Here is a 22,130-nt window from a genome sequence, read left to right on the forward strand (position 1 = left end):
TGGCAGAAACTCTTTCACCAATAAATTCTTCTAAGTATTTTCTAATCAGTTCCCCTTTAAAAAAAAAAAATACGATCATACTTTTGTTGTCAAGGTTGGCCTCAAACTCCTAGGCTTAAGCAATCCTCCTGAAGCAGGTCTGACTATAGCTGTACACTAGAGCACCCAACTCCAAAAGCATTAAAAAAAAAAAGCTGTAATGAGTTACATCTAGTCCTGGGTTGACTAGGATGAGTTGAGTTTGATCTGCAGAGTTTTGTTTTGTTTTTGGCACCAGGGATTGAACCCAGGGGCACTTTACCACTGAGCCACATATATTTAGAGACAGGATCTTGCCGAGTTGCCTACGGCCTTGCTAAGCTGCTGAGGCTGGCTTTAAACATGAGCCCCTCCTGTCTCAGTGTCCTGAACCACTAGGATTATAGGTGTGCACTACCACGACCGGCTGATCTATGTTTTAATAGATGTTCTTAGGGCTAGCAGTAAAGTTCAATAACTAGTACCTCAAATATCCTAAGAGATTAAATCTACAAACACACCAAAGTAAATCAAGATTTTCTACACCCGACTACTGTGGCTGTACCATCAGATATATTACCTGTGAAATTAATTTTGTGCATATACTTTTATAACAACTAGTTCTTGAAGATAAAATGTAAAAAAAAAACCCCACTATAACTGCATTCAGACAAATCTATATTCTGTTATAAAGAGAACCAAAGATCTATGTGGTACCTAGCAGATATTTTAAAGGGGGTGAAAAAATATCAAAATTTGGGTAATGATACTCAAAATAAGTAAATCAAAGAAGCAGCATCTTTAAATACAAACATACTTTACCATCTTGAATGAATCAAACTTAAGCCAAGTGGTTAGTAGATCAATAAGGACCCAGTGTCATAAACTCTCACAACCACAAGTTGTCATCAATCTCAAATAGGTTAAAAGGCACATAACAATGTAATTCTTTAATTGCATTTTAAGGCTTTACACCCTCCAAGGGTCAATATCACTGTGATTGAGTTAAAATCATTTTCTCTTAAAAGGGTTTGTTGTACATATCCTTTGATAACTTGCTCTTATATTTCTGCATCTAGACCAAAATAAAGATAAAAGAATTAGGGTCTTCTCATTCAGAATGCTTTTAACTGGTGACAAGAAGGAAGAGGCCTATAGTTAAATATCCCAGAAATTTATTTGATTTTTGCTTTAATACATTTTATATAGAAAGATTGGGATTGTTATTGTTTATTTTGGGGGCCCCTGGTAAATCTCACGGAGGCACTGAACTCAAAGGGTGCCAATCTGGAGACATCAGAAATGGAAATCAGAAGCCCAATTTTAGGACTGTTCTAAGCTCAAAGATTTTCTCTCGTGAAATTGGGCTGCTCCCTTAAAAAAACGTGTCAAGAGTTACTGTGTGAAAACAGCTGACATTTAGGAGGGCATTTCATGTTTTACAGTGTTGGAATATTTAAATACTTGGAAATAAAAAATATTCGGCTTTGAAGTTTTCAATACTGGAAAACTTTCAAGTCTAGGGTTTATAGCCAAGAAGGGCTGCTTCATGTTCCTCAAATTAGACTATGCTTCCCACAAAGTTAATCTTCAGCTTTTGCTTCCATTTCTTCTGCATCATCATCTCCATCCACTTCTGCATTTTCTCTCTCAAGCCTCTCCAGCTGCCTTGCAAGTTCAGTCTCATCTGTATCTGTGACCACCTTGGGCTGTGGAAGCAGAGGCATAATTTCAAAGTGAAATAGTTAAATAGCAAATTCAATTTCAATACTACCATTGCTTAGTGTTTTAACTCTTTTCCCTGCCCCAGTACTGGGGATTCAGACCAGGGCCAGTCTACCATTGAGTTACATCCCCAGCCCTTTTCTGAATTTTACTTTGAGGAGGGTCTTGCTAAGTTTCCAAAGTTAGCCCCAAACTTGTGATCCTCTTGCTTCAGCCTCCCGATTAGCTTGGATTACAGGTGTGCACCTGGCTAATTTTAACTCTTAAAAAAAAAAAAAAAACCTTTCCTTTCTTAACAACTGTCATATCTATTCACTTTTGAGTGTTGACTTAACACTAACAAATTCTACTAGTTAAAAAATAGAAGAAATTTGAGAAGTACAAGAAAAAGAACTGTGTATTAAAATGGAACTGTATTTTCTATCATCTTTATAATCTAAAACTGTTATCAGTGGATATTACTCCAAGACCAAAAATATCCTACAAAGAATGTATCTTCTGGGCAAAATAAATTACTGCTCCTTTTTAGAGAAAGAATCATACATATATACACACAAGTATACGTATGGAAATTATGTTTCAATTCTTGTTGAGCTGAGGGAAAGACAAGAGCTTATTCCTAATTCTAAGGTCCAATTTTAAACATCCCACATTCAAATTCTAACAATAAATTTCTCATTTCTACTGTTATTTTCTCATTTCTACCAATGTAACATCAGTGAATGTAGGCCTGAATGTCCATCCCACAAAAACATTCTAGTGCTGATAATTCTTATTTATCTATAAAGCCCTTTTTAGGAACTCTCTGCATCAATGATCATTCTATATTTAGTAGATTTACAATCCTAAATATATTCAAAAGGCAGTGATCAGGTATTTTGGAATAAAAATCATTTATAGGTGACTCAAGTTTCCTACAAACTTTAAGAACAAAGGAAAAATGAAAGCACTGAACTCACCTCCATTTGAACATTGAACACACCCCTCTTTTCCTCAATCTTTTCTTTGATAACAGCCATAGCTTGATTGAGGACAGAGAGACCTTCTGTCCTCTCCAGGGTTGTCGTGGTCATCACATACCGAGGAGGAGCTATTAGATTAATCTAAAGAAGACAAAAACTCAATTATGAATGTACCTATACAACACAACTACTAAGATGTTTGAGGATTTGTTTATTAATCTCCTGCACTAACAAATCATCCCAAAACTCATCTCTCAATTCTGTAGGTTAGCAATTTGGAATGTTTATTAATGTAGCAAAAGCTAACTGATATAATGATATTATCTAGTATTATGATACAGTCCACTAAAAGACTAGGAAGAATTATGATTTGGGAGTCTATGGTGGCTGACCTAACTATAGTCATCATTAGCACAATGGTGCTAACTGCCCCTAAACTGAAGAAATCCTTAAGACATTCAATTTTAAGAACATAAAACATGATCTTTCTCATGTGTAGTGCTGGGGATTCAACCCAGGGCCTTGGGTGGAAGATGACTCACCTTGATGGGCATTGTTTCTGTAGAACAATTCAAACCTGCTCTCAGGGCTTCTTTTACAGCATCAATGCCTTCATAACCATAACAAGCCACTTCAATATCTAAAATTATAAAAATCCAAAAACTGATACCAAAAATACAAGAAACATTTAAAGGTTTAAAAGAATCAGAGATATAGCAAATGTACTAGCATTCAAATGCTTATGAAAAGGTCCATCATCCTATCAATTAGAAATCAATCCCAGTTATTAATTTTCACAATTAAAAATATTTGAATATGTAGTAAAACTATCTTCTCATCTATATTAAACCACCTAATAACAAAACTATAGAAGACAAATTTAACAAACACTTTAATAGTAACCTGTCTAGAACTGCTTAGGAATTGCTATTTGACCTAGCAATTCTTAGGAATTAGTCCTAAAGAAAACTATGTAAGTGAGTAATTTATGAAATATTATCCAGCTATCAAAAAGAACAAGATTCTTATGCTCTGCATGGAAGGGTACCAGTGACAACAAAAAAAGCTAAGTGGTGGAAATTCTACATGGTATGATTTAAGTTTTGTAAACAAAAATTATATATGACCCTAGACCACTTTTTTGGGGCGTGGTGGTGATTGTGGTGGGGAATGAACTTAGGGCCTCTTGAAGCATGCACTCTACTATTGAACTACATCCCTACTCCTAGTGTATGTTCTTATATAGTATTTGTATAGAAAAAAATGTCTCAAAGAAAATATTTCCAGCTATTAGCAATCATTCAGTCCAGAATCATAGTCTATTGAAATAGTTTGTTTTGCTGGGCTTGGTGATGCATGTCTATAATCCCAGCGGTTGAGACAGGAGGATCACATGTTCAAAACCAGCCTCAGCAAAAGCAAGGCACTAAGCAACTCAGTGAGACAAAATCAGGCTGGGGATGTGTCTCAGTGGTAGAGTGCGCCTGAGTTCAATTCCTGGTACAAAAAAAAAAAAAAAAAAAAAAAATTTTTTCTTTTTCATCCATGGTGCTAGGAATCAAATCCAGGGTCTTGGTACACACTAGATAAAGTATTCTACCACCGAATCACTCACCCTACTTTAAAAAGGGGCTAACCTCAAGTTAGCTGAACTCATGACAACAATATATACATTTTATGACTCTGAAGAAGCAAAAATAACTTCTTGGACTGGGAATGTAGCTCTGTAGTAGAGTGTCTGCCTAGAATGCAAGGGACCCTGGGCTTGATCTCTAGTATTGGAGAAGGGGAAAAGCACCCAAATCTCAAACTTTTCTTATTGTAAAAAATATTAGAATAATTTATACTCGTAGACGCAGAAACATACTCTTTGATAAATCAAATTACTTAACAGCTTTTTTGGAACATGCAAAATATTTTAAAAAATCATTTAGGAAGTCAATTACCTGCTCGAATTTTGACAGCTTGTGGGGTCAAACGCCTATTAATATTGTTAATAAGTACTTCCCGTTCATCTTCATTCAAATCTAAACTATCCAAAATAGATGGATCTCTGATAAAACAACAACAACAACAAAAAAACAAAGGGCAAGGTTACAATATCGATAGTTATGAACCATGACACAATACACCACAGAATAATGCATGTAACAATAAAGCACTGGCTTCAGTGTCAGAATTAGAGTTGAAAAGCTGGGCATGGTGTTGTTATATGCCTGTAATCCCAGTAACTTGGCGGGGTGAGGCAAGAGGATCACCAAGTTTGAGGCCAGCCTCAGCAACTTAGCAAGATCTTGTCTTTAAAAAAAAAAAAAAAAAAAAAAAATCATGGCTATAAGAATGGAAGAATGGTAACACCTTAACAAGCAAAGGGAAAACAGTTACAGAAAGTTATGATAGATAAGGAATGGCATGAGTAAATATCAGGACTGTATAACATGGGGTATAGTTAGGATGCTGAAGGAAGACAAATGAATACAAAGTTGGCAAATGACATGTTTCATAAAAGAAGAATCATCTATCAATAAATTATCAATAAATGTGATAAGCTGCTAATAACAATGTGCATGCTCACCAATAATCAGAAGCATGCAAATCAAAAGGTATTAGCAAAAGGAAAAAAAATCTTGAGACACACACCAAATGGTGTTGAGAATAAGGGGATATAGGAATATCTACAAAGTTGTTAGAGGGAATTCAAATTAGACAAAAAATCTGAAGAGTAATTTTGAAAATCAAATCAATAAAAAGAATACACGTGTATGTGTGTGCGTACATACTCACACCTATACACATAAAATCTGATGACTTGAAAATTCCATTCCTGTGTACATATCCTAGAAACGTACACATGTACATGATTATTCACCGTAATACTGCTTGAAAATAGAATGAAAGAAAAAAACCCCTAAATATTGCTTAATTTTTTTGGTACTGGGGATTCAACCCAGGGGCACTTTACACTGAACCACATCTCCAATCCTTTTTTTTAAAAAAAATTTTATTTATTTTTGGAGAGAGAGAGAGAGAGGAGGGGGGGAGGAGAGAGGGAGAGAGAGAGAGAGAGAGAGAGAGAGAGAGAGGGAGAGAGGGAGAGGGAGAGAGAGAGAGAGAGAGAGAGAGAGAGAGAGAGAGAGAGAATTTTTTACTCTTCATTTTTTAGTTTTTGGTGGACACATCTTTATATGGTGCTGAGGATCGAACCCAGTGCCCTGCACATGCCAGGCAAGCCCACTACTGCTTGAGCCACATCCCCAGCCCATCTCCAGTCCTTTTTATTTTTTGAGACAGGATCTCACTAAGTTGTCCAGACTGGCCTTGAACTTGCAACACTCTGGTCTAAGCCACATAAATCATTGGGATTACAAGTGTGTGCTACTGTGCCTGGCTAAATATCTCTTAATAGAGGAAAGACAAAGCATATTCTCAAAATGAAATATTATATGGAAATTAATATGGATGTAGTAGGTATACATCTATCTATTTGAAGAAATTCTGCTCAGTAAAGCCTTATAAGGCAAAAAGATACAAGAGATTAAATGTTAAATATACAAATTATTCTACGTGACTTTTATGGATATGTGTACAAGTTGCAAATCCCTTATCCAAAATTCTTAGAACCAGAAGTGTTGTAGATTTTTTTCAGATTTTGAAACATCTGCATATACAGAATACAGTATTTTAAGGGAGGGGATCCAAGTTTAAACATGAAATTCAATTACTTTTCATATATATCTTACACATATATCCTGAAGGTAATTTTATATAGTATTTTTAGTACCTGTATTTTTGGGGGTGTGTGTGGGGGGTTTTGGGAATTGAACTCGGGGCACTCAACCACCGAGCCACATCCCCAGCTCTATTTTGTATTTTATTTAGAGACAGAGTCTTGCTGAGTTGCTTAGTGCCTCACTTTTGCTGAGGCTAGCTTTGAGCCACTACGATTACAGGCATGCGCTATTGCGCCTGGCAGTGTACCTAGATTTTGACTGCATCCCATTACAGGAGATCAGATGTGAAATTTTCCACTTGTGGCTTCATGTCTGTGCTTTAAAAGATTCAGATTTTGGGGTATTTTAGATTTTTGGATAGAGGATGCTCAATGAAATACAATGAAACCATAAAAATAAAATGATAATGATACACACTAGTAACTTCAGAATAGAGGTTACCACTGATAAATGAGGGGAATGGGTCTAGAGAGGAAAAACACTGTTTCTAATGATTTCAGAAGTTTAATTTCTTAATTAAAAAGAAAAACATGAAGCACACACAGCAAAGAATCAGTATTTGTTAAACCTGGGGAGCTGCTACACAGGTTGATGAAGCAAGAGAAGAGTAAAAGGGAGTAATACATACCAAGGCTTAGTGGTAATGGAGGAGGTGCTGGAGACAAAAGCTAAAGGGGCAAGCTAGGACCAGTGATGACAGTGAACCAGAAAATATACTGACTGCCTAGGTGTGGTGGCACACGCCTGTAATCCCAGCAATGCTTAGGCAGGAGGATTCTAAGTTTGCTAGCCTCAGCAACCTGGAGAGACCCTAAGCAATTTAGCGAGACCTAAGTCTCAAAATAAAAAATACAAAGGGGCTGGGGGTTTTGCTCAGTGGTTGGGGTTCAATCCCTGGCCAAAAAATAAAATTAAATTAAAAATAAAAGACTGGGCTGGGGATGTAGCTCTATGGGAGAGCACTTGCTGGGCATATGTGAGAATCTAGGTTTGATCCTCAGTACCATAAAAAAAAATAATAAATTAAAAAAAAAAAAAAAAAAAGGCTGGGCATGGTTGGCATGTCTCCAATCTCTGTGACTTGGGAACTTGAGGCAGAAGGACTGCACGTTCCAGGCTAACTCTGGCAACATAATGAGAAACTACCTAAAAACAAAAAACGAACAAAAATGCTGGAGATGTAGCTCAGCGCTAGAGTGCCCCTAGTTCACTCCCCTGTACTGCAAATAAAGAAATAAAAATGTACTGATCAAAGAATGCAGAATAGAAGAATAAACAGTGCTTAATGGTTAACAGAACAAACTCTGGATGGAGCCACAATGTCTGGGATTGAATACTGGCTCTATGATTTGTTGGCTTGGTTACCTTGAACAAATTATTTACTCTTTTCCTCAATTTCTTCAACTATACAGTAGGGATAATAATGGCACCAAACCACATATTGTTAGAATTATGTGAAGTTAGCTATTATTATTATGATTCCCACCTTTCTACAATGTGATTAAAAAAAAAGTCACATGAAGACAAACTGGAATGGTATGCTGGGGGCTCTACTAGATCCATCCAGGTCTTGCTCATCCACTCTAAAGTTTATACGATCAACACATCCTGGCAGCAAAAAGGTTGGAAAGTAATCTTAGTGGTGAGGCAGCTCTAGAGCATTAACATCTAGGAAGGACTAAGAGGTAAAGAAACAGAGACATCAACTGCAAAAAACTGAAAGATTCTGGCTGCTAAATGAAAACAGTGCTTGCTAGAATTTGACGGAAGGTCAAAACATTTTTTTTTTTAAGTATAAATCAAAGAAACCAGAGAATATTTTTATGCTGATGGAGCAAAATCAATAAAGGGAAAAGATGAAGATCAAAGAGGGAGTAACAGAAATCACTGAGCAGGAGCTGGGCAGGGTAGCAAAGATTAGATTGAACAGGAAGGAAATGAATTCCAGGAGCACAGAAGAAAACAACAGGTAGGACAGAGATAAGTATGTTCATGATAGTGGGCATAAGTGGATAAGTGTCATGGTTTGGATATAAAGTGTCCTCAAAGACCCATATGCTAAATGCTTGGTCCTCAATGCAGCAATGGAGATTATGAGAAGTGATTGGATCATCAGGGCTCTGATCCTGTCAGTGGGTTAACAATTTGAAGATATTATTGGGAACTATAGAAGTGAGACCTGGTTGGAGGAAAGTCACTGGAGGTATGCCCTTGGGATCTGTATCTTGCCCCTGACCCCTTCTTCTCTCTCTGCTACTTGGCTGCCATGAGGTGAGCAACTTTCTTCTATTACACACTCCAACCATGATGTTCTGCCTCACCTCAAGTCCCAAGTCATGGAGCCAGTCAACCACTGACTGAAATCTCTGAACTCTTTCCTCCTCTGTTGTTTTTCTCAGGTTATTTGTCACAGTGATGAAAAGCTAACATGAGGAGTCCTTGTGCAATGGCTCCTATTTTCTTTGTAAAATAAAAAGGGAAGTGAACACACCAGCTAAGAGTGAGAGAAGAGAGGTAGAGTGTTTCTGACAAAGAACATAGAAAAGCTCTAAAACAGTCACTATAAAAATGGGAGGAAGAACTGACAAAGAGCAGAGAGAATGTGAGGCAGCAGTGAAAATCTAGCAGAGGTTGGAAACCATGAATATACAGCGGCACCAACCTGTGAAACTGATTTTTCCTAGCAGCACTCAGCAGTCTATAAGTACACAGAAAGAAAGCAGGAACATCACTCCAAGGCTGGATGTAACAGAAGGGAAAACAGGGCAAAAGCTCATGATATTGGCAAGAAAGTTCTTGAAATGATAGTTCATGGTATCTACACTGGATAAGAAAGAGAAAGCAGGAAAGGGTGAAAAGACAAAAGAAAAAAACAGGTTTAGAGTAGAGTATAAACCTAGTGAGTATAACACATAAAGGAAGTACACAATTTAGGGTCCTAAGACTTGGAATAAGCTTTTATAATATAAGAATTTAAGAAACAGAGTAGGACTAAGTGGGAGCCAAGACAGAAAGAACAGAATATGCATACATGCTAAGGTGGCACACACTTGTAATCCCAACTGTGAGGGAGGCTGAGGCAAGAGAACTCCAAGTTCAAGGACAGGCTGGGCAACTTAGTGAGACTCTGTCTTAAAATAAAATAGGGTTGAGGATGTGATTTAGTTGGTAGAGCACTTGCTTATCATGTGTGAGGCTCTGGATTTAATTCCTAGTAACTAAAACACATGGATGCACACAAATAGAATATGTGGATTAAAGGTTTTAGAGGCACAGCAAAACCTGCTGATAAAAAGGCCCAGAGTGAAACATGGAAGAATGGCTAAAGTGGCATGGTTGAAGGTCAAAGAAATGAGGTAAAGTAAATAAGAAATTATAGTTTTGGATGAGATATCCACACTGGTCTGAAGTCATCTATAATAAATAATGAAACCAGGAAATAAAAATAATGTATAATGGAGTAGTGTTAGATGAAAGCAAGTGGGTTATGAACTATATAACTATTGTATATGAAATTACAAAGACTTGACTATGTAGGATTGTCCTAATGCATGGGGCTTTTGTTTAATTTTTTGGTACCAGGAATTGACTCCATCCCCCCTTTTATTTTAATTTTGAGATAGGGCCTAGCTAAGTTGCTGAGGCTGGCTTTGAACTGGCAATCCTCCTGCGTTGGCCTGCCAAACTACTGGGATTACAGGTGTATGCCACCATGCCCAGCTAGCATGGGCCTTTTTGTACTTAAGATATTTTTATCTAAATATGGCAAGAACTTAATAAATGGATGGTGTGAGTAAAATGCTGGGCTATCAACCTGTATGCCAGACCCAACAGCTGACATATCAGTACAAGCAGAATCAAGGTGTTCTTACGAGACTGCATGCTTAAATGCATCATAGGCACCATAACCAGGTCTCTTGTATTTGTCATCAAAGACCCAGGCAGTCCTCTGGAACAGGCTTTCCAGTTGTTCATCCTTGGTATATTCTAATACCTCAGCAACATGACGAAGAATGCTATAAACCTAGAAACAGAATTAAAAGCTCAGTAATTTCAAGAAATCTATAAAAACGTTATTGCTACATTTCAGTAGATAGCATAATTTGACAGTAATTCTTTAATAACAAAAGTTCTCCACACTAGCTTTTTTGAGCTAAAAAGAAATATTCACTTTCTCATAATAATGTATTCAAGTGAGTATAACACATAAAGGAAGTACACAATTTAGGGTCCTAAGACTGGGAATAAGCTTTGACAATGGGACCAATTAACATCTCTGAATTTGTTTCATTTGGGAAAGGGAGCTCTTACATGTATTAGATATATACAAACACATACTCTAAATAGAAAATTGGTATATAAACATAAGTTCTTATTACTCCACATGAAAACACAGAACCAATTGAAACTTAAAATTTAAGATTTCTTTTTCTCTGCTATCATGTAACAATTATCCTTCAGCATCACTCATTTGCAAAACTACTTTTCTAAGTTCCCAAAAATAACACAGGATTTAAGAGGAGAAAAAGTATTTGTTTTTCTCATATACTTTTTAGTTGTAGATGGACACAATACCTTCATTTAATTTACTTATTTTTATGTGGTGCTAAGGTTCAAACCCAGTGCCTCACACACATGCTAGGCAAGCACCCTACCACTGAGCCACAACCCTAGACCTGAGAAAAAATATTTTAAATGGTTTTAATGTTAGTTACATGTGAATATTGATCGAGGAAAGGTACTAATATTGGCTGTTTCATTTTATCACCTTATCATTCTGGTAACTTTTTTTTTTTTTTTTGAGACAGATGGAGTCTTGTTGCATTGCTCAGGCTGGTCTTAAACTTGTAGGTTCAAACAATCCTCCTGTCTTGGCCTCTTAAGTAACTGGGACTATAGGTACATGCAATCGTGCTGGGCAAGTTTAACAATATAAGGGAGACCCCCCCAAAAAAGAGGAATGTCTTAGAACATTCCTCAAACTTGGTGGGACTTGAGATTCTGCATTGCTATTAAGTAGTGGGGTAATGCCAAGGGCCCATGTTGCTGCTCCAAAGACATTATGAATGTTAAGGTCCTATTAAAAAGAGATTTTACTGATAGTATTTTCAAAGATATAAACCATAATATATTTTACTGATGTGGGAATGCATTAGTAAAACAGAGACAAAGAGAGATCTGGATAATAGTCTGATGGGCATTAACCTTTTTTTCTCTTTTACTGAAATTAACTGAAATTTAAAAAATTGGAACATTACTTCCTTGGTATTTTATCTAGAGGACAGGACCACACATGACAGAAAGGAACAAAAGATATCAGTGGAAAACACAGAAACCATAAACAATGGTATTAAGAAAGGAGGATCCTGGGGCTGGGGTTATGGCTCATCGGTAGAAAGCTCATTAGCATATTCGAGGCCCTGGGTTTGATCTTCAGTACCACATAAAAATAAATAAATAAAATAAAGGTACTGTCTCCAACTACAACTAAAAAAATAAATATTCAAAACAAAACAAAACAAAACAAAAAAAACATAAAGGAGAATCTGAACTGAGGGTATAGCTCAGTGGTAGAGTGTGTGCTTAGAATGAACCAGCCTTGCAGTCCACCACCGGTATCACAAAAGGAAAGAGAGAGAGAATGACCAACCGCCTTATTAATAACAGGTTCCTGTTTTGATATTTTAACATTTGTCTCTGCTACCTTTACCTGAGAACAGTGTTGAAAGACAAGAACTACATTTTACACATCCCAGTCAGAATAATTAAGCTAGGCTCGTGGAATGTGATGATCATTATTATCCAAAGTATGAAGACAGGAATTGGTGTGAATATACTTTGTATAAAACCAGAGATATGAAAAATTGTGCTCTATATGTGTAATAAGAATTGCAATGCATTCCACTGTCATATATAAATAAAAGATAAAAAATTAAAATTAAAATTAAAAAAAGAAATAAGCTAAGCTACCACATGTGGTGGCATATGACTGCAATCCTTGTTACTTGAGAATCTAAGGCAGGAATATCACTTTTTCCCCCTCTTTTTGGTGTTGGGGGATTGAACGTAAGGCCTCACATATGCCAGGAAAGTACTCTACCACTAGGTCATATCCCCAACCCTAGGAAAGCCTACTGAGTTCAAGAGTAGCCTGGGCAACATAGCAAGACCCTATCTCAAAAAAAGTAAAATGGGAGTTGGGGTTGTAGCTCAGTGGAAGAGTTTTTGCCTAGCATGTGTGAGGCACTGAGTTCGATCCACATTAAACAACAACAACAACAACAAATAAAGGCATTCTGTTTACCACTACCAGAGTTAACTTAATCTACAATGGCCTCAAAACACTAACTTCTAGTACTGACTTGAGAACATCAGATCACTAGAAATGCTTTCTGGTAGTGGCTTGATGAGATAAATAACATTGTAATTGTACTCTTCTGGAATTAAGTCTTCAAATTAGATTTCCATGTAACACATAATTGAAAATAGAGTAACAAAAAAATGAAAGTTTTTGTTTTTCATTTTTCTGCCAGGAAAGGCATATACTGCTATTTATTAAACATAGTGCACAAATTTGACTCAAAAATGAACTTACAGTTTTAGATTTTGTGAATTTGTCTTCACATTTGATTGCTTCCTCTGGAGAAACTCTTCTTTTTGACAAATCGATATATCCTATGAGAAAATTTTGGAAAAAATCATCAAGTGCCAGCATACCATTCTGACCAATTCTTACAACCAAGTTGATTACTATAATCTTACAATTATTCCCCACTAAAATCTTATCAACAAAAACTGTGTAAGAAAGATGAGAGATTCTGATCTGTTTTCAGAAATGCCCTTTAAAACAGTCTCTATTACTTTGGTGGAGGAAATTAGCTAGTCAAATGCCTCTCTATCCTCTACTTTCTTCCCTGAGCTTTTACAGAGTAGAAAGTCACTCTAATTTGGTTTAGTTTAAGAGGTTAACCTCAACAGAGGTCACATACAGACACCAAAGGAACATAAAATTTTCATCTAGCAAGTGACTACCATATCCAAGTGATGATGACAGACGCTTTACTTAAGCACCTCATTAAACTCTTACAACAATTCTGCATAGTAGATCTTTCTTCTACATTAACTTGTCAAGGTGCATCTGTAATCCCAGTGGCTCAGGAAGCTGAGGCAGGAGAATCACAAGTTCAAAACCAGCCTTAGCAATTTAGCAAGGCCCTGTCTCAAAATAAAAAAGGGCTGGGGATGCAATGGTTAAGCACCCCCAGGTTCATTCCGTGGTACAAAAAAAGAAAAATAAGTTCTAGTGTGGCAAAAACCCGCAAACTTGTTCCTTGTTAGGATTTCTAGTGCAATGCTAAATAACAGTGATGAGTGAACATTCTTGCCTTGTTCTCTATCCTAGAAGAAAGTCTATCTGTAGTTTTTTCCCTAGACATCCTTTATTAGATTAACAAAATTCCCTTTTATTTCTAGCTTGCTGACTTTTTATTAATAAATGAGTATTGAGTTTTTGTTAAATGCTTTTTTACATTCATTAAAATGAATGACTGGAATTCCTTTGATGTTAATGTTAATGTACCCGGACTGTTTCAGATTCTGAGCATTTCTTTCCTCAAAAAACCATGATTTATACATAGTAAACTTCACCACTTTAGTGTACAATTCTGAGTTTTGTTAAAAAATACAGTCATGTAACCACTAACCCTCAAATCATTATAAAAAAACTAACCCTCAAATCATTATAAAAAACCAAACAGGTTTTGTTGTGAATATACATTTTAATTTCACGTGGATAAATACCAAGAAATTGGTATTGTTGGGTTGCATAGTACATGTACTTAATAACTGCCAAATTGTTTTCTAAAGTGCATGTACCATTTTTGCATTTCCATAAGCAGTTCTTATCTATCAGTTTTTTAAAAATATATATATTTTTTAGTTGTAGGTGGACATAATACCTTTATTTTATGTATGTATATGTGGTGCTGAGGATCAAACCCAGGGCCTCACATGTGTTCGGTGAGCATTCTACCACTGAGCCACAACCCCAGCCCACCAGCCCACCTTTTTTTTTTTTTGAGAATAGTCTCACTTGTTGCCCAGGCTGGACCCAAAACTCCTACACTCAAGCAATACTACTGCCTAGACTAGCCCCAAATCAACCCAGGAAATACCAGACAATAGGCAGAAGCCTTTGTGCCTCCAGATCTGCCCAAATCATTCAAAATAGCCAATTCTAAGTTGTTTATCCTGCCCTGGCCTAGGATTTCCTGCAACTCCCTCTGCTTTCTGACTAAAACTGCAAGGTATGGCATGGTATGGGAATACCCCTTCTCTCAAGAAATATAATAAAAATCTTCCTTTGATGGCATTGACCTCTTTGTGCCATCAGTCATCTTCAACAAATTAAAATCTTAAGTGTACAAAAAAGACAAACAGCTTAATGCATTAAAATTTTTTTTTTTTTTAGCTGTAGACAGACACAATATTTTTATTTTTATGTGGTACTGAGGATCCAACCAGTGCCTCACACATGCTAGGCAAGTGCTCTACCAGTGAGCGACAACCACAGCCTGATAAATGAATTTAAAAAAAATTAATAAGAGGGGTAAAATAGTATTTTACAATTACTCACATATTTCTTGTTACCGTGAAGAATTTCCTTTATCATTTCTTTTTTTTAACACACACACATATTTATGCACATGTGTGTGTGTGTATGTGTGCGTGTATGTATATATTTAGTTGTAGGTGGACAGAATATCTTTACTTATTTGTTTTTAAGTGGTGCCAAGGACCAAACCCAGTGCCTCACACATGCTAGGTAAGCACTCCACCACTGAGTCACAATCCCAGCCCCCGCTTACTATTTCTTATAATGCAGCTCAATTTAGCAATTGATTCTCTGAGTTTCTATTTACCTGAAAATGTCTTTATTTTGACTTTCATTAATCAATATTATCTTAGGATACACAATTCTCATGTGGCAATTTTTTTCTTTCATTGGCTTAGAAATATTAGGCCTCTATTATTTCCAATAAGAACACCATAGTAATTTGTATCAGCATTCTTATGTATGTAACATGTTATTTTCTTCTAGTTATTTCCAAGATTTTCTTTCCTAGTAATTTGGTGTGCCTAGACATAGTTTCATTAGCATTTACCCTGTGTGAAGGCTGTACTTTGCAAAATTTACTTTTCTAAACAGATATAGGAAACTTTTGGCTTTCAAACATACTTTCTGCCCCCTTTCTCTTGTCTCTTCTACTATAATAGAGCTTTTGATATTGGGTAGATGATTGAGGCTCTCTCCATATTTTTGTACCCCTATCTTTTCTGATTTGTTTATTTTCAATGAACCATCTTCAAGTTTCACCGAGCCTTCTGTTTTCTTCAATATATTGTTAGCCCATACAGTGAATTTTTCAGATATATTTTTCAGTTATAATTTATATTTATTTCTTCTTTAAAAAGTTTTTAACTTCTCTAAGATCTCATTTTGTTCATTCCTTACAAGTATATTTTCCTAGTATCTTTAAGCAGTTATAACATCTGGTTTTAAATCTTATTTCCTAATTCCATCATTTGGATCACTTCTGAGCCGGTCTTCAGTGACTGCCTTCTCTTTCTAGAGGTTGTATTTTCCTATTTCTTTGTATGTGTATTAAGTCAGCTTTACACTGCTGTGACCAAAAATATCTGACAAAACAACTTAAAGGAGGAGAAGTTTATTTGGGACTATTTGAGAGGTTCAGTCCATGGTTGCCTGATTTCATTGCTCTGGACCTAAGATCAGGTAGAATTATCATGGCAGAAGGGCCATGATAGTTACTAATGGATCAATTCACCAATTAACTCACAGTCCTTATAAACTAATCACTTCACCTTTTTAACATTCCTGGCACTGTCACATAGCTTTTGGGAAATACTTCATACCCAAACCATTTAACAGAATGTTTAGCAATTTTGAACGCATCCTGGACATTGTTGAGTATTTGGCAGAGACTCTAGATTCCTGCGAGCTACTCTTAAGAATAGGATCCCAAGTTCAAAGCCAGCCTCAGCAACTTAGCAAGACCCTGTTTCTAAATAAAAAATAAAAATGGCTGGCGATATGGCTCAGTATTTAAGTACTCCTGGGTTCAATCGCTGGTAACGGTACCCCTGCCCCCATTAAAAAAAAAAAATGATTTTTAAACTCCACGACTCAGGAAGCTGAGGCAGGAGGATTGTTTATAACTTTGAGGCCAGCCTTGGCAACTTAGCAAGACCTTGTTTTAAAACAAAATACAACAAAAATGGTTAGGGAGTAGCTCAGTAGTTGGTACCCTGGGCACAATCCCCAGTATCCCAATTAAAAAAAAATATTTTAATAGGCAATTTACTGTCTGTGGGAAGTAGCTGAAATCATCAGATTTTAATCCTGTTGGGCTGCTTGCTTAGATACTACTCTTAGATGTTAGTAGTTCATGGGTCAGCCAGAGATTTGGGCAGAATTTACATACAGACTTAAGGGGTCTTCCTTTGTGGATTTCTCCTTTAATGCTATCATTACTACCATTTTCCACTTGCTATGACTGTCTAAAATACAAAACTGCAAAATATAAAACATCCAGTGTAGTTCCTTTCTTCAAAGTATTGACTTGCCTTCAGTTTTGCCCTGCTTTTGCTTTTTTCTCATTGTCTTTTGGTAGTTGTATTTTTCTGTGTCCAGGGTTTATATATGTACACAGTCCTGATAAATAGCTCTTATTTTAAAAGTTTCATCTAATAGGACCCTAACCCTTTTGTATGGGCTCTTTTGCACTGATTTTTTCTTTAATCCTACCCTAGAGATCTTCCCCTATCAGAATATTTAAAATCTCATTTTGAATAAAAAACACACTGATTTATTTAACAAGTCTCCATTTTGATTGTTTCTTTTTAATTAATACTGTACAAATGCTGCTTAGAAATAGTTATATGTATTTAGCCAGGCACAGTGGCACAGCCTGTAATTAAATAAACAAATACTAACCCAAGTGGTCTTGCTTAGATGGCTAACTGACATACTTCTCCAGCAACTTTGGTTTATAAAAAAGAAAGAAAGGAATTTTTAAACAGTAGTACACAAATAAAAAAATACATATATTTAAAAATAAACTGAGTTAAATTCTTATAATTATTTTATTAATTTTCCTCTCCCACTCCTTTTGGATAGTATTGGGGATAGAACCCAGGGCCTTGGCACATGCTCTTGAGCTGAATTACACCTCCAGACTATAATTTTAAAAGTCTTAAGATATTTTTCTCTTACCTTTTTCTTTGTCCACTCTAATAACAACCACACATTCATTCCTGCCAATTCGGATGAGTTTGTTTATAGAACGGATACGCCGTCTGGATAATTCACTGAGAAGAATCATGCCTTCAATGTTGTTGTATTCTAGCAAGCTGACATAAGCTCCCATTTCAGCAATGGACCTTACATTCACCATCACTACATCTTCCACCTCAGGAAATTTGTGTTGGTAAAATCTACAACTTAGACCCGGCATTCTGCAATTTAAGCAAGAGAATCAAATTAAGTGTTCAGTTAAGGTCAAAATAAATGTCAATTTTCTACATCTTGCCAGTGAAAGTAAATAAAAGATTTGTTTTCTCATCTCTTTGAACTTCTTAAATAGTATCAGAAAACAGATGGGTATCCAGGAACCAAGCTTTAATTTTTATTTTGCTCTACCTTTTGTAAGCTTGGGTGATCCTTTGCCATCAGTTTTAGAGAAATCATAAAAAATAATGACCATCTATAAAGTACCCTGAGACTTAAGGATTAAAGGAATACCTCAAGAATAAAATACTATTTTATTACTACCACTTTAAAGAATATGAAATGATGGGAAGCATCACCACTGTTATAAACTTGTCAGCAAAATCCAAGCTACTCTTTCTCCGAGTCAGCTAAGATTGGATGTTACCACCCAGTAAGTAAAGGGAAGAATTTTCTGACAACTTAACCCTTAGCCAATATACCAATGATATATACAATCTTTTTTTATTTTGTAGTGCTGGAAAATGAATACAGGGTCTCAGGCACACCAGGCAAATGCTCCAACCCTGAGTTACATCTCCAGCCCATTATCACTTATTATAGCCAAAATTAAAGTATCAGGTATCAAGGAAACCAAAACCTAAAAATTTATTATAACAAAATGTTTAACAATTTTTTTCCTTTTAAAACACACTTGCCCCTCTAATTTTTATTTTGTTGAGTACCCAATTTTGAGAACAGCTTTATAAATCTCCGTTTACTACAAAGTTCAAGTTTCTCTCAACCCCTAGGCTACTTTCAGTACCACCTTTCTTATGATCCATAAGCTGGCATTATGTCATGGGTAGAAGTATATTTGAACAAAGAGGCTCTCAAATTAATAGTGGCTGATGATTTTCACGTTTTTCTATTAACCTTAACCCATTTACTGTTGGCAGAGTTCAGAAGACAGGGAGTAATAGGACCTAAAAGCCTAAGAAAAATCTATGAAAATTTATTTAATAACATTTTTGTTAACAGGGAAATATGGCTGCCAATAACTGACTTTAGGCAGACCACCTACATTCAGCATATGGAACACCAGAGTTATGCTGCAGTGCAGTAATAGAGCTGCCACCTGTCACCCATGTACACCTTACCACTGGGAAGATATCCATGGGACTTATATTATCTTTCCATTACCTACCAGGTCTTATATGATTTGGTCACCACCCATCTCCTTGAGGTACCACTTTCTTACTTATTTCCACCATTTTACAGATAAAGAAATTGAGGCACGAAACCAACTTGCTCTTTCATATACTGATACCTATGAAGTTTGGATCCAGAGTCTTTGTTCTTACAAATCAGGATATATTTTCTCTCAGTATTACTGGCAAATGTGTTGCAGTAAAAAAATCTTAAACAAAAAGCAACTTCAATATAGATATTCAGTGTTGGTAGCATATACTACAAATTCAGGCAAACTATTAGCATCAATCTATCTTGTTTAACAAACAACAACATATGTGGCAGTCAAGTATTTTTCTTGTAGCTTGACAACATAAGGATTTAGCAAACAAAGGAAGCAGACACTCAATGGCCAGAATTATCCACTAAGAAATAGCTGAAATGGTTGTTTCATTTTAAAACAGGGCTCTTTCAGGGGTGGGGGAGCAGCTGTTGCCAAATATCTGTACATAATTACATTTGAAAGTTTAAAGAGTCTCATATAGATACCAAATTAATGATATGGAGCAATTTTTAGAGATTTAACAGATATCAACTACATTTTCTTTTTTTTTTTTTTTCACAAAGTTTCTCCAAAAAGTAAAAGTGATGCTTTCAGGGAAAAAAGGTTTAATTTAATGGTTAACAAACATAGGAAGTTAGAAAATAGGGTAAAAGAATCCTGAAAAGAGATATAAAAACTATTTCTTTAGGAGGCAAAAAAATCTCTTCGCAACATACAGAATAATGTAATGTTGCTAATGATGCTATTCACAGCAAAGAAGGAAAGTAGCTAGTCACTACAACCATCTGCATATTGTTTAATAGATTTGAACATGTCATCTTATGAAATGCTAGTAACTTTTTTTAAAGTGAGTTTTTTAAAAAAAAACTAGCTCCCCCCCCTCAGGAAAACAGAAACCACACTAGATATTTACTTGGCCTTTTCTATCATTTTCAAAACATTCAGATTTTTAAAATTTGGACTTCAACAAGTGTCAAGTCAGGCCAGTAGCCTCTTGTTCTCCTACTTACTATCTATAGTTGCTAGGGAAAGGTTCCCTTTGAACTGCTTTTCTCATCAATACTTCACAGGTTTGTGAAGGTGTCAATTGAAAATATATGTAAAAATATTTTGAAAAGTGTATCATACTACCCTAAAATTAAAAAAGGCAAACGAAGTATCATTTCCATTTTATAACTTGTTAATCTACTAGGTACTATACATTACTGATATAAGATTCTTACCTAAGGAATTAAATATAAAGTTGGAAACAATCTAATATGCAAACAATTACAATATAAAGTACTACAAAAGACATAGTGAAACAATCAGTTAACAGGGAGCCAAGAAATAGAAATATTAAATGACTTCCTCAATGATAAATGCATACCAATTACCAAAGCAAAAGCTAAACTCAAGTCTTCTGACATTAAATCTGGAGTGTCTAACTAGAGAGCTTCAATAGGCCAAAGCACTACACAGCTATGTGTTCTGATATAAAAGACATCAATTATCTTTTGAAAGATAATAACCAAACTTCACACTAATTTCAAATACTTTGCATTGTCAGTAATGTTGCCAGTGGTCGATAGGACTTATCCCTTAAACCAGAGCATGGTTAAGTCACCATAATGGATACAGAAGTCCACATTCCTTTCCAGTGTATTGTGTTGGGAAAACTCATGCGCCTCTAAAATAATTCTTGGTTTGTAAGTGCTATACAAACAAAACTTTCAAACTGTCTCAATCGGGAGAAGAAAGTTAAGACTTCTATATCAAGTCCTTTCTCAAAAAAAAAAAAAAAGTGCTTCTTGCTTAACGAAAATTAAAGCAGCCTAAGTTTGGCGTATAACTAAAGGGACCGTACGATGTATAGGCATTTAACTCTAAATTTTTGGCTTTAGTTATGCAAAATTCTAAGACTACAGTTCTATTCTCACCGTTTCCAAAATGAGACGAACAGATACTAACAATATTCAAGGGATGATTCATTCTACAGAAACGCACAACTCGAGGGATAAGGTATCCTAAACTTCAGTTTTAATTATCAGATTAATAAACTATTAATAAACTAAATTATCAGATTAATAAACTATTCTAGGACCCAGCTCTTTTCCTATTCTACTGGTTGTCTGAGAGGTATGAATTCCAGAGAATCGGGAAATTTCTGGCAATATCGCTGGGCGGGAGAAGTGGGGACATACAGATTTAAAATAATTCTCAGACTAGGAAAAAGGCCAAGCGCTCAGCGCCCCGGAGCAGGGATGGGGTGTCAGGGCGTTTTCCCGAGGTCGCCCCACCTCGGGGCATGCTCTCTTTAAACATATACTGAAGAGTGAGTAAAATCCACTTGGCCCACTTTCCTTCCCGAGATTTCTCCGCTGATACAACGTTGGCTCTGGCACACAGGAAGACCGACACAGAGCCGGAGAGGAGGCCCTGGCTGAATCAGCGGGCGGTGGCGATGGTGTCCAGACACTTCCCGCGCCGGGTCGGGAAAAGGAGGGGGAGTTAGCTCGGGGCCTACCCTGTGGACCACTCCTGTCAGTAGACAAACTAAAGTGGGTTCTAGGGTAAACCGAACTGCGGGATTAGTCACCTGAGGTATGTGTGTGAATCCCGCACTGAAGTCCCGCGTCGAGCTCTTTAGTCCGAACGTTCAGACTTGGTAGATCAGTACCAGTCGCCGAGCAGCCGCAGCGTGCGCCTCGCACCACCCCAGCGCGCATGCGGAACCACCTCTCACCACGCAAGCGCCGAAGGAAAAGGCCCTTCCTCTCCATCGATCATAGAGTGTGGGTCCTCCGAGGACCAGGAATGTGGACCACAGAAGGATCTAAAAATTACGTTTTCTAGCTATCTTTAGATTTTTACAAGTAACCTCCGAGGCGTGTCAAGCAGGCAAGATTCTGATTCGTTATCCTCGAAGAATGAATCCTCTCAAAGTTTTA

At 36.4% G+C, this 22,130-nt stretch overlaps 1 protein-coding gene across 1 annotated transcript; it reads right to left on the bottom strand.

Annotated features, from left to right (window-relative positions):
* Positions 1-1,176: 1,176 nt before the first annotated feature.
* Positions 1,177-21,905, bottom strand: Eif2s1 (eukaryotic translation initiation factor 2 subunit alpha). The gene is made up of 8 exons (XM_026385187.2): positions 21,779-21,905; positions 17,733-17,974; positions 13,032-13,111; positions 10,309-10,460; positions 4,652-4,758; positions 3,248-3,345; positions 2,703-2,846; positions 1,177-1,727 (listed from the first exon to the last, which is right to left on the bottom strand). Exons 2-8 carry the CDS (start codon positions 17,971-17,973, stop codon positions 1,602-1,604), a joined length of 948 nt encoding a protein of 315 aa, XP_026240972.1. The 5' UTR covers position 17,974; positions 21,779-21,905; the 3' UTR covers positions 1,177-1,601.
* Between the last annotated feature and the right edge of the window lie 225 nt (positions 21,906-22,130).

The sequence above is a fragment of the Urocitellus parryii genome, chromosome 6, assembly GCF_045843805.1.
Source record: "Urocitellus parryii isolate mUroPar1 chromosome 6, mUroPar1.hap1, whole genome shotgun sequence".
Taxonomy (NCBI): domain Eukaryota; kingdom Metazoa; phylum Chordata; class Mammalia; order Rodentia; family Sciuridae; genus Urocitellus; species Urocitellus parryii.

Excerpts from the sequence above, each read along its gene's own strand:
- Eif2s1 (XM_026385187.2), bottom strand. The coding sequence starts at position 17,973 with ATGCCGGGTCTAAGTTGTAGATTTTACCAACACAAATTTCCTGAGGTG. Across the intron at positions 10,461-13,031 it reads AATTCACAAAATCTAAAACT|GTTTATAGCATTCTTCGTCA; the intron begins GTAAGTTCATTT and ends TTCTGTTTCTAG. Across the intron at positions 4,759-10,308 it reads GCATTTAAGCATGCAGTCTC|AGATCCATCTATTTTGGATA; the intron begins GTAAGAACACCT and ends TTGTTTTATCAG.